This window comes from Dendrobates tinctorius, unplaced genomic scaffold (genome assembly GCF_039654945.1).
Source record: "Dendrobates tinctorius isolate UK_male_01 unplaced genomic scaffold, ASM3965494v1 ptg000064l, whole genome shotgun sequence".
In the NCBI taxonomy this organism is placed as follows: domain Eukaryota; kingdom Metazoa; phylum Chordata; class Amphibia; order Anura; family Dendrobatidae; genus Dendrobates; species Dendrobates tinctorius.
Window position 1 is genome coordinate 69,110,832 of NW_027361732.1, and position 14,123 is coordinate 69,124,954.

Consider the following 14,123-nt stretch of genomic DNA (forward strand, 5'->3'; position numbering starts at 1 on the left):
CCTTGTGATCCAAATATTTTTTGAAATTAAATTCTTCATCAGTTGATGATGAGGGTGAAGATGTGGCAGGACGACCAAATTCTTCTTGTTCCTCCTGACTGTTCTGCAACCCTTTAATCCTTACTGCTATTTCAAACAGAGCGTCTTTTCCTTTACTTAGCTGTTGATCATCTAGAAGAATCCGATGCATTGGGTCTACATAAACAGCTGCCAAAAGAATGTTATTTTGTAATAGTAGCTCCTCTCTCCGTTTCATTGATGTAGCAATGCCACTTGCAATTAACCCTCCTCTTTGGGACAGGCGAAACATCAGGTTCTTCCACTCCTTTAAGAAAATACCTGGAGTTAAGTCCTCTGCTTGTAATTTTTTAGTCACTGTAAATGGGTGCTCTAGCAATTTTTCCAGCTCAGTCACCTGATTCCACTGACTTTCATTTAGCGTCAGTTGAGGGTTAGCCATGTCTACAAGAAAGGTTTTCAGTTCAACCAAGCGCTGAATCATTAAGTAAGTACTGCCCCATCATGTGGCTTGATCAATAATTGCCCCTTTTCCAGCACGTCTCTTCAAAATTGAGTCAACTTTAGGGGTTCTGGCAACAGTAGCCAATTTTCTCACCTTGCCAATCAGTGCAGCAGCATGTCCTTCTTGCAGACTGTCTCTTATAGCCAGCTGTAGCGTATGCACAACACAGCGCATGTGATGAATGAAAGAACATATTGACACAGTTTCAACAAGATCATCTAAACTATCATGTTGCTGTTCATCTGAAGCAACTTCAGTTTGCTCCTCAGTTACAATACTGTGTTCCTCTATTTCAAACATTTCTGTGTCTGTGGACCCAGAATGTTCTAGCTGCTGGTCACCATCATTACTCTCATTCATTAGCTTAATAGTACTTATCATATTTGAAGCATTGTCAGTTACGACAGAAAGAACTTGCTCTTTTTTAAGTTCATAGTCTGGCAGAACCTTTTCCACCAAGACCTGGAGAAACTCACTGGTGTGATGAGCTTTGGTGTCTTTTACTGCCAATGTCTTGGTAACTATTTCATTTTTGTCACAAACAAATCGGACATTGATGGCAAAATAGTTCACTCTGTGACGTGTGCAGGCATCCATTTTAAGAAACAGAAAGCGTCCCTTGAGAGTTTTTTTAAGTTCTTCCTTTTGTTTAAAAGCTTCTTCGATTACTAATTTTCTAATACTCTCTCTCTCCAGAGAAACACCAAGCTTGCGGGCCATTTCCCCATTCAGACACATAAAAGCTGGTCGTGAAAATAATGAAATAGGCACACTATCCTTTACAACAAGCTCTATGATCTGTTTTTTTAAATGTATCTACTGTCATTGTCACAGTAACTTTGTTACTGACAAAATATCTTGCAACTGATGGCTGCAAAGTTCTCTGCTCCTTTGTTTGGCTGGAAGAGCTGGGCACTGGTTCATTGGTTTGGATGCAGTCTTTCTCATCCACTGCTTTCAGTACTTCTGGATGAAAGCGCTGTAAATGTCTCTTTAGATTAGAAGCTCTGGTAGGAGCATTTTTATCTTTGCCTGAATATGCACTCATCTTGGCTTCACAGCATTTGTTTTCGTCTGGATCATTTGTCATACACTGACAGACATAATGTTTTCTATCTTGAGTGATGGTGAAATGTTCAAATACAGCTGATTTAATGTGATGCTTCTTTGACATTCTCAGGTTTTTAATTCTGCATTCACAATCCAAATGACAATTGTTTTTCCTAAAAACAATTGTACAAAATTATTGCCAGGTCGTACAACTGATATAGTGGTCAGTAATACTGTTATTATTCCTCATGTACTCACAGTTAACTGATGCAAAGTTTGTTGAAAGGATAATACTTCTTACAGTCTTCCTCTTCTGAGTAGCAGGCAGCTGTGAGATGCTTGGAAGACGCACACCTAGTATGATCTAGTCTAGAGGAGGAGCTTTACTACTAAGAATTTGCAACACATTTTCACTTTTAGTTTCATACATTGTAAGTAGGGGGGTTGGGGCAGCATGAGGTTAACCAAGTATAAGATTAGATAAGGGCAGTGGAGAACAGTGACACACAAGAAGTAAGAAATGTCTCTATCTCCAGCAGAACTGCTTATCACTGTTGTTCATAGTTTGATAGAACATATATATTTGAGTAACATTTATAAAATTCATATGAAAGTTCAATTATGAAATATTAATACATTTTTTTTAAAGCTGGAGTCGGAGTCGGTACATTTCTACCGACTCCAACCAAAACTAACTCCGACTCCACGACTCCGACTCCACAGCCCTGTTCTGACTCACTTGGAATTTTTTTTTTTTAACGCTTTTGTTTCCAGTGCATCATATAGGAAAACAAATGGTGTCATTCAAAAACACAATTCACCCTGAAAAAAAGTTGTAGCTCCTGGAAGAAGGAACAGACAAAAACAAAATTGGAAAAATGGAAATTGGCGTTGACGGGAAGGGGTTAGTCTCCCAAAAGTGGAGTTACTCTAATGTATAAACTGCACTAACAAGATTGTTCCCCAACATGAGACTGGGGGGGGTGGGTATTTGTGAAGGCTATTCTATATCTCTCTGACACCAAAAAGAAGCAAATTTTGGTGCAAGTCCTTATTGAGGCACAAGTTTGATACTTTTTGTGACTTTATGCGGATTGGGAAGTGAGCATGTTAAGCCAAGGGAATAGCCACCACAAGCAAAACAGACATAAAAAATTCCCTGCATGCTACATTTTCTCCTGTATTCTAAAAGTGGCAGAATTAAAATGATAATATACATGATTAAACATCAAGAAATGATGTTCGTACTTATTTGCCAATGGTTGTTGAAGTGGAGTACTCTCTCACTTGTCTAAATACGAGTGAAAGCCAGATAAAGTTAGGGTCCTGTTTCACATAGCGACGCACCAGCGATCCCAACAATGATACGACTTGGTAAGGATCGCTGGTGCGTCGCTACATGGTCACTAGTAAGCTGCCAAACAGGCAGATCTCTTCAATGACGCAGCAACCATCCAGCGATCCGTATAACGACCTCGGCGGTCGTTGGTACCTTGTCATACAGCAGCTATTCTGATGACTCACGCCTACATCCCCGAGCTCTGCGTCGCCGACGATGAAAAATTGGCCCAGGACATTCGAGCACGATCAGCGATATCCAATGGGGGCAGGTCGCCGCCATGTGTCACATGTAGCGAGATCGCTGGTGAGATCGCTGTTGCGTCACAAAATCGGTGACGTTTCAGCGATCTCGCTATGTGAGATGGGGCCTTTACAAAAAAAAAAATCTGATAAGCAACAGGCTTACATAGCAAATTATAGGTTTATTTTTTTGCAAAAAAAAAAAAAAAAAGTCAAACGGAGGTACCGTATTATGGGTTACAATTACTTACATTGCCCAGCAGCATCCTGAACCACTGTACAGAATTTACATATTAACCTGACATAATAAGCTTTCAGTTTAATTAAAATTATTCATCCTATTGCAGACCAGGTTTTACAATTTACAATTTTTTTGCCATAAAATAATGAAGAACAATTCTAATAGCTCAACACAATTATTATAGCAAATGGTTCCTCCAAATTCAATACAAAACACCACTTTTAATTACTATCAAAATCTGAGGATCAGGATTATTCAACCCCTTCATGAGAAGCATCTTTAGCACCTAGTAGAGCAGCCTTGGATGTACGGAAGACCAGCTGCAAACGTTACAATTTTAGCTTGCTTCTTATTTCTATAGGATTCAAGTTACGACATCTGCAGAATTTTCCAACACTTCTGAAACCCAAACGTTGTGGCCTCGGAACCATGCTTGGTATCACTGTCCTGTTGGTAGGTCTAATTATGCCAACGTTTCAGCTTCTCCACAGGAGTCAAAATGTTTTCTCCTAGGATTTCCTAATACTTTGTTTAATACATCTTGTCCTCCTCACGCTGCAGGATTCCAGTGGCAGAGGCAACAAAATAACCACCGAGTCACCATGGTTCACTCTAATCAGGTTGTTCTGTTCAGCATATACATCATCCATCATATCACTAGCCAGTAGGCCTGAAAAACTGCAGTTTTGTTTCATTGCTTCACACAACAGAAAGCCAAACTACTGTGCATTTTTTTAATCTGGTTTTTAAGATATTGGGCCAACATGTCTTTTGCGTTTGGGTCAGGAGATGTAATCATCTTGGAGTTCGGTAGGACATGAAAGATGTTCATCAAGGTTTAATATGCGTCTTACTTTTCAAGCTGAAACCTCAGTGCCTGCTGCCACCAAATCTTAACACAATACAACACTTGATGAATCAAGACCTCTCCCCAGTATATAAAGACATCAACAAGACATGAGCAAGGTAAAGTTCAATGAAGCAGTCCAACACACTTCTCAATATGAACATCAAATAAAATAAAAACTTTAGCATATTGATGATCTTATTAGCAGAATGCACATCATTCAGAATCATCCCTCTTTGTCACACTTCCAATATCAGTTTGTCACACTTGATGTTATTCGCCATCCTGCAGAAACCAGTTGTTCCATAAGTGATCCGCACCTGTACTACCATCACAAATTTCATTTAACAAACAGCTGGACACAAAGCAACACTGTCAGGAATTTTACTGCCAATTAGATTTTTTATCATACTTACAAAAATAAAATGCATAAAAGAGCACACAAGTGGAATGCCAGCTTCGATCCTATCCTGGTTTCGCCTTTCGGCTTCTTCAAGAGAAAGCCACCAAATCTTGCTGCATGTATTTTGCAATCATTTGAAGATTGATAGTCTTCTTTTTCTGTCATAGTCTATCCAGTGTAATTTTTACTTCGATCTTACAAACTAAGTATCCAACTGTATCTCTACTGAATGTTCACAAAAAGCGTCTGAAGATTCTGGAGTGGCCACCAATTGCCTTAAACGTCGTCATAGAAAATTTTTGGTGGGATTTAAAGGAAGTGCTTCCTACACGCAAATCCAAGAATATTAGTGAACTGGAGGCCACTGCCCATAAGGAACGGGCTAAGAATCCTCAGCAACACAGCCAGAAGCTGGTGTTTCTGCCCATGTATCACGTTTGATGCAGGTCATATCAGTGCTTTACTGAGTGCTAAAAATGATTGTATAAAAAACGCCATATTAGTTGTGCAAAGGTAGTTATATTGTTCTTGTTTGATTGTTTTATGGAAAATAGCGGGATGTTTCCAAATGTTTTACATTTAAATCTAATTTAGAACGGGGTTTGACTTCTCTAGAACACAATAAATCTGTTGGAGTGTAGTGCTGCCATACAAGGGTTCTTTGGATTCTTGAAAGAGCCATCAGTTTTACGGTAAGGTAACAACTTCCCTATGCTAAAAAGAAGTGATAATACAAGATTAGCTCTTGAATCTAATCTAACACACCTATAATAAAGTGAATCCTGCACCTCAATATATATCAACATGAGAAACTTATTGTACCCATTCATCTTCTGTACCTCAACCTGACGCATGCGATATATTGTGCATCCTACAAATGAACATAAAATGGATTAAATTTCTAATCATTGGGGAATAAATTATCTGCTTTCAGTTCAGAAGTGCTGTGTCTTGCAGTACTAGATACCAGTGACTCACTTTCTGAACTGTAGAAAAACCATAACAGTGCATGCACTATGTATGAGCTTTAGTCTTCAAAACTGATCCTATGATTGACAATACACAAAGTTCTAGAGATGATTGACAAACTCAATATGTTTTTAGCCATTGGTAAAAAGGTTATCCTGTCAGAAAACCAATATCAATGAAATACAAAGCTGCTCTTATATATTGTTGCCTATATTTTCTGCTGAGTCCAACAAGAACTAAGTAGTTGGTTCTATCATGAATATATGCTATTTACCTGCATGAAGTCCAAAAACGTAAAAGGTAGTAAGTCATCCAGGTGACCAATATCTTTGGAAAACCTGTTCAATATTCTGCCTAAAAAATAAAAATATCACACACGAATTAGAGAGAGCTAAAAATCAATGCCAGAGAGAATACACATAATACAAGTTTATATTTCTGGTTGTTGATGGGATGAAAAACAAAAAAGTACTTTCCGAAAGCTCTACTCAAACATAGCTAACATATGTAAAACCCACTCACCCAAGAAGTCATTATTATTTTGATATAATACTGTGAACACGCATTTTTTTTATTTAGACATACTTTTTTTCTAATTGCTTATGCCTCAGAAGTATGAAAATTGGCATTGTTCCCTACAAACTTTGCTTCTGTAACTATGATAGTGGTATTTTCAAATCTACCTATTTTGAATGATAAATATACAATACTTACAGGGGATATGAGAAGTCTACACACCCTGTTAAAATGCCAGGCTTTTGCAATTTAAAATAAATCATACCAAAAAGAGTCATTTCAGTAAATTTTCCACTTTCAATGTCATCCATAGGCCCTGATTTATCAAGACTGTCAATATTCACGTCAGTCTTGATCAGGGGCTTTGTTGCAGTCCGGATCTCCTAATTTATGTTACTCTAGTCAGAGACTGGAGTATGGTTTCTGGCATAAGGTACACAACAGCTTTTCATAATTTAGATGTGCTGTGGCATCATGCACCAGTTCCAGCACAGATCTGTCTATTTTGGCAGAACTGGGTGAAAATGCCAAAAATCAGAAACTTTTCCAACCAATTTACGACAGAATTGTGGCATAATCGGTTTGATGAATCTGGGCCAAAATTAGTACAAATCCCTTAGGTAACAAACTGAAATCATTTTGAGGGTGAAATAAATATAACAAAACTAAAATAATGTGGTTGCATAACTGTGAGCACTCATTTAACTGGGGATGTGATTACACCGTTACCATCATTTACAAGGATTCTGATTAACTCCATGGAAAGTTTGGCTCTTCTAGTAGCATTTGCTGAGATTTTCTTAGTTGCATTTTACAGCAAAAGCCATAGTCCATAAACCGCTTACAACATAGCAAGGGGGTCTCATTTTTTAAAGTTATTATTCAGGAAAAAAGCTCACAGAAATTTCTAATTTCATTACATAGGCCATGGAACACTGAAGACAGACATTAAGAAGTGGCCTAAATTTCGCACAACAGTGACATTACATAGAACTGGAGATCATTGAAAAATTGATGAAAAGGCCAGAAGAAAGTTAGTCTGGGAGGAAGCAAAGGAGCCTATAGGAACATTAAAGCAAACCTGTCAGCAGGATTTCGCTCAGTAAACTACAGACACTGTTATACTGATTAAAATGATACCTCGGTTAATGAACTCTGTCTTTTGGTTGTTGTTTAATCTGTCATTTGCAGTTTTCAGTTTAAGAGATTCTCGTAGTTCAGGGTGACCTGTGGGGGTGGGGGTGTCTTTATGTGGTGCTCTGCTTCCTTTTGCATCCTTATGGGCCTATGACAAGTTACAGATCCCTCAATGACCTGCCTCCTATTTTACATATTGCATATAATACTATTGTGTGGTTACACACAAAAAAATTTACATAAAGTAAAATGGCGCCAACAGCAGCACCTGCGCAATAGCATGTACCGCATATGTATTGCATTATGAATATAATGTGGTAGGGTTAAAAAAAAAAATAAAATAACTTCATCAAAATGGTGCTGGAGGCACATGGTCACTCGCGTTCCAATAGTTGCTACTGTGTAAGCGCCACCACCGGTGCCATTTTGCTGCAGACCCTTTTTTTTCTACAGTAAAATGGCAGCAGCGCATGCACTTTAGCATCTATCGGCAAGCGATAGATGCTACTGCACATGCATCAGTGCCATTTTATGGGAAGGAAAAAATGTGGCTGCAGAAAAATGACACCGGTGGTGGTGCCACTAAGCAAGTGGTGCCGGCGCCATTTTGATGAAGTTTAAAAGGAAATTTACCTTACCTTATTATATGCATACTACGATACAAGATATTGCGCAGGCGGCGCCGCCATTTTGCGTAATGTATTTTTTTTCTAATGACAATAGTATATGCATTTTGTAAAATACGGGGTGGGTCACTGAAGGATCAGTGACCTGTCATAAGCCATACAGATGAATATATAAGCAGTGCACCACATAAAGACGCCCCCACAGGCCCACCCCGAAGCACGGGAATCTCATTAATTGAAAACTATAAGTAAAGATTAAACAACAACCACAAGACAGATTTCATCAACCAAGTTATCATTTTAATCAATATAACAGCGCCAAAGTGACAGTGTCTGTAGGTTACTGAACACAATCCTGCTGACAGGTTCGCCTTGAAGGAGATGCAGGAAATTCAGTTGTGTACTAGTTGCACCCTGAATGTGACTACAATCTACTCTTCATATCTCTAGCCTGTGGTGTAGGGTGGCAAGATGGATTTTTCTCTTTGTGAGAAAAGAATTCTAAGCCCAGATGTTTAGTCAAAAACCACATCAAGTTGGTCAAAAGCTTGTGGGAAACCATGCCATGGTCTGATTAGATCAAGGTTGAAGTTTTGAGCAATAATTCCAAAAGGTATGTTTGGTGCAAAGCCAACACCGCACATCACCAATAGTTGAAAATCTGTGAGCTGACCCAAATGGGGGCTGTACACAGGAGATGCCCTCGCAATCTGACAGATTTGGAGTGCTACTGCAAGAAAGAGTGGGCAAAAAATTGCCAATTCTAGATGTGTCATGCTGGTAGATTCATAACCAAAAAGAATGAATGCTGTCATAAATTCAAAGAGTACTTTCACAAAGTAGAAGTTTGACAGTTCATGAACCAGGATCCACTACTCTCAATAGATAAGGACACAGCTGACCCTGCTCCCCATTTCCCGTGACCTTTTCACTAGTTTAAAAAAGCCTCTATGGCCTTTGGGAACATTTCACTTTATTATTTTTAATAAAAAATTTAGAATATGGAGAAAAGAAACGCAGACAAAATATAAAAACATTTAAACACAAAAACCTGATTTAAACAATAGTTCATTTTCTGATCACACATGCCCTTTACCTTTTACAATTCAGTTTCAGCAGTAATGTAAAGATAAAATTTACACTTCAGCCAGGGTAAATTGGTTTAATAAGTACACCTTCTGTGTTTAGTTATTTACTAGTATTATGCTCTTTTCTTTACTAGTAAATTATTCCATTAAGTGGCAATTTGTAAAATTTTAGACTTGAAATTAATAAACTGATGATACGTTTAATAGATCTGGACATATTGGCCAATACTAAAAATAGGTTATAAATAGTGTTGAGCATTCCGATACCGCAAGTATCGGGTATCGGCCGATACTTGCTGTATCGGAATTCCGATACCGACTTCCGATATTTTTTCAATATCGGAAGTCGGCATCGGAATCGGAAGTTCAAAGTTGATTGACAGCCTGACGTCATCATGATGCGCGGTGTGTGCGCATCATGATGCGCCGTCATTTCGGGCCTTCCGGGGGTCTCTGCCGGCCTGCCGGGGGGCTGTGCCGGCCTGCCGGGGGGCTGTGTGGACTGCCCGGGGTCTGTACCGGCCTGCCGGGGGGCTGTGCCGGCCTGCCGGTGGTCTGTGCACCCTGAGGGGGTCTGTACCGGCCTGCCGGGGGGCTGTGCCGGCCTGCCGGTGGTCTGTGCACCCTGTGGGGGTCTGTACCGGCCTGCCGGGGGGCTGTGCCGGCCTGCCGGGGGGCTGTGCCGGCCTGCCGGGGGGCTGTGCTGATGTCCGGGGGTCTGTGCAAGCATCATCCGATGGGACTACAAGTCCCATCTGGCGATGCCTGCTACCATGACAGTGATTGACACATTAGCCAATGATGGGACAGTAGTAGTCCCATCATCCAGCTAATGTGTTAAATGTTAAAAAAAAAAAAAAAATACTACATACATACTACATGCATGCTACATACATACTACATGCTACATGTAGAATTTCCCACACAGCAATGGCATAAAGTGAGACTAGGGACTTTTTTTTTTTAAGTGGCGGAGGAATACAGTGCGGAAGGATACCTACCTTCCGTCATTGGATTCCTGCAGCCCGTAGAGAGCGGCAGCAACAGCTGATGCTGCAGTTCTCTACCCAAGATCGTCGTGGGACACACTCGTGGACTGCTTCGGATCGTGGGTGAGTATTTTTGTGGTTTGTTATGTTAATATTTATTCCGTAAAAGACAATGGCTTCGGGGAACAATGTGACAAGTATTGGTAAGTATGTTACTCTATGTTATATGTACTGTATGTCTATGTATGTATTGTATGAATGTATTGTATGTAGTATGTATGTAGTATATATGTGGTATGTATGTAGCATGTAGTATGTATGTAGTATGTATGTAGCATGCATGTAGTATATATGTAGCATGTATGTAGCATGCATGTAGTATGCATGTAGTATGTATGTAGTATGTATGTAGTATGTATGTAGTATATATGTAGTATGTATGTAGCATGTAGTATGTATGTAGCATGCATGTAGTATATATGTAGTATGTATGTAGCATGTAGTATGTATGTAGCATGCATGTAGTATGTATGTAGTATATATGTAGTATGTATGTAGCATGTAGTATGTATGTAGCATGCATGTAGTATATATGTAGTATGTATGTAGTATGTATGTAGTATGTATGTAGTATGTATGTAGTATATATGTGTTATGTATGTAGTATGTATGTAGTATGTATGTAGCATGTAGTATGTATGTAGCATGCATGTAGTATGTATGTAGTATTTTTTTTTTTTTAACATTTAACACATTAGCCGGATGATGGGACTACTACTGTCCCATCATTGGCTAATTGTGTCAATCACTGTCATGGTAGCAGGCATCGCCAGATGGGACTTGTAGTCCCATCGGACGATGCTTGCACAGACCCCCGGACATCAGCACAGCCCCCCGGCAGGCCGGCACAGCCCCCCGGCAGGCCGGCACAGCCCCCCACAGGGTGCACAGACCACCGGCAGGCCTGCACAGCCCCCCGGCAGGCCGGCACAGCCCACCGGAGCCTGCACAGCCCCCCTGGCAGGCCGGCACAGCCCCCCGGCAGGCCGGCACAGACCACCGGAGCCTGCACAGACCCCCTGGCAGGCCGGCACAGCCCCCCGAAAGGCCCGTACAGACCCCAGAGAGGCTGTACAAGGGAAAAACAGGATTTTTCTTATTCCGATACCGGAAGTCCAATAGACTTGAATGGGACTTCCGGTATCGGAATCGGCGATACCGATACTTTTTTTTTTTAAGATCGGCCGATCCATTCCGATCCGATACTTTGAAGTATCGGACGGTATCGCTCAACTCTAGTTATAAAATGAAGCTGAATTATAGCTGCAGAATAATGTTTCTTTTCAAGTATATATCCCAGGTAAAAAAAAAAAAAGGACTTTACCAGAATAAGATAAGTTTAATAAAAATCAAGTGGCGGATCGTGATATTTCTTCAGGGTAGTAGAATTGCTAATTGAATGCCACAAACTTGAGGATAGAGCTTAAACCTTCAAAATGTAATTTACAGTTGTACCTATCAGAAATGTACTGGGATTAAAAAGGATACCCACGGGGAGGAGAAGATTCATTTTAAAAGAAAAACAGAGATGTGATTAGGCCTTTAGAGCATTTAAGCTATATTCAAATGAACATTAGCCTCTGAATAAAATTGCATTCCAGATATTCTTCATCTTCTGATAAGCAGAAGATCAAAAGCAATGTTAACAATTTCAACTCCCCTAGTGTAAAGACAAACAACCTGCATGGGTGAAGTAAGCATAAGGGTACCGTTACACTTAGCGATGCACCAGCGATCCCGACAACGATATGACCCAGTCAGGATCGCTGGTGCATCGCTAAGTGGTCGCTAGTGAGCTGCCAAACAGGCAGATCTCACCAGCGACATAGCAGCGGTCGGCGGTCGCTACTTACCTGTCAGACGAGGCGATGACTACGTCCTCCCGCCCGCGTCTACGCGTCGCTCGTCACCACAGCAGGAAGCCCAGCAGGAAATGGCCAACGGGAAACGGCTCAGGACGTTCTCGCGCGATCAGCGATAACCAGCAGGGGAGCCGGTGGGAGGTAAGTATCACACATAGCGATATCGCTAGAAATATCGCTGCTGCGTCACAAAACCAGTGACGTTACAGCGATATTGCTAGCGATATCGCTATGTGTAACGGGCTCTTTACACAGAAACTTACTGAAGTGCCCGAACCACTTTGCTTTATACTGTACAATGCCAGCATTTCATTAGATGCAAATATGAATGTGACTGTTCTGTCCTCACTGAATGAAGCAGAATTCATGTAGCTTATACAGGCAGCTAAACCGCTATACCGAGGTCCAATAAGGAGACTGTGAATCTGTGCTTTATTGAACGTGATGGTATATTGGTGCGGTGAAACTACAATAAAAACATAAATACACTCAGTCACTACGGGGTACATTGGAATGCATATATACATTATAAATAAACATCTACACTACTAGCTGAGCAGGGGAAAACTAATTAGGCAGGCTAATATGGGGCAGAAATAGATACAGGAAGCATGATTACACACCAGCGATGCGCTCACAAGGGGAGAAGAGAAATGAGATGCTTCCTGAATGCAGGCAGAAGTAAAAATGGTGGACTGGAGGGAAAATGGGGCTGAACTAACCATAATCTTTTGCAAAAGGCTACCAGGGTGCATTGCAACTTTACCAGAATGTACTGCGAACGGAGGGAAATGGGAAAATGAAAGTAAAACACACAATAACACTGCGGTTATGACTCTGGTCAATAGATGGAGCCAGAAAACACTGAAAACATTTAACAAGCAGATAATCAGGGATTATAAATTAAATGTCGGAGCCAGAACAGTGACCATTACCTTACATGTAATGTAATACAGAAAAGCCATTACAAATATTCTATATTATCAATGCCGAATTACACAACATGGAAAAAGTTGATGCCTGTCGTTTCAGGTATCTTTCCAGAACAAGCTGTCCTGTGTGTATATATAAGTAAGAGCACTATTTCTGGCCATTGTTTGACCTGTATCCTGCATTGTCACCAGTTTTACCCTCTACAGATTAATCTATAATGTTTAGTTGTCTCTGAGCTACTAGGTGAATAGCTACTATAATGTTTTTCATACACAGCATAGAGCAACAGAAGGATTTATACTTTTTATTTTGTTTAGCACATGTTCAGATTCAGCAGGAACATGGAGATTAAAGGGAGTCTGTAATCCCCAAATAGCAAATTCAGCTACTTAAGAACTTATGCTGAGGACATAGTGGCTTGTGAAAGTATTCACCCCCTTGGCATCTTTTATGTTTTACTACCTCACAACCTGGAATTTCTTTTTTAGGGTTTGCATCAGTTTATGTAAAGAACATGCCTACAACTGTGAACATTTGTTTTTTCAGTGAAAAAGCAAACAAATAGGACGAAATAACTGAAAACTTCAGTGTGTATAACTATTCAACAAGTACTTTTTAGAGCCTCCTTTTGCAGAAAATCACTTTGGATAAGTCTCTATGAGCTTTCCACATCTTGCTACTGGGACTTTTGCCCAGTAATCAAGGCAAAACTGCTCCAGCTCCTTGAAATTAGAGGACTAGGCCACTCCAAAACACTTACAAGTTTCCCCTAAAACCATTCAAGTGTTGCTTTAGCAGTATGCTTTGGATCATTGTCTTGTTGTAATGTGAACCTCCGTCCTAGTCACATATCGTTGACAGATTGAAATAAGTTTTGCTCAAGAATATCCCTGTATTTTGCAACTATTCACTTGACTCGGACCATTTTCACTGTTCCTACTTCTAAAAAACATCCTCACAGCATGATGATACCACCACATTTCACTGTGGGGATGGTGTTCTTGGAGCAACGAGCTGTGTTGGTTTGACGCCAGAGTTTACCTTGGTGGCCAAAAAGTTCAATTTTGGTCTCCTCTGCCCACAAGCACCTTCCTCCATACATTTTAGGAGTCTCCCACATGTCTTTCTGCAATCTCAAAATGAGCCTTTTTACTGCCCACTCTTCCATAAAGATCAACTCTATGGAGTGTATGGCTTATTGTGGTCATATGGACAGATACTCCAGTCTCGGATTGTGAAATCTGCATTTCCTCCCTCCTTGCACGGGCATCAACTGGTTTGATGTGGTACTCTGTTCT

The 14,123-nt window shown here is 40.4% G+C and overlaps 1 protein-coding gene across 1 annotated transcript in view; it reads right to left on the reverse strand.

Annotated features, from left to right (window-relative positions):
• ABCC4 (ATP binding cassette subfamily C member 4 (PEL blood group)) overlaps positions 1-14,123 on the reverse strand; it is a gene marked incomplete at its 5' end in the record, with an annotated part of 231,070 nt that overhangs the window by 131,595 nt on the left and 85,352 nt on the right. Inside the window, one exon of the mRNA XM_073580457.1 lies at positions 5,889-5,968. Within this exon, the coding sequence (XP_073436558.1) occupies positions 5,889-5,968 (80 nt within the window). The remainder of the gene's footprint in view (positions 1-5,888; positions 5,969-14,123) is intronic.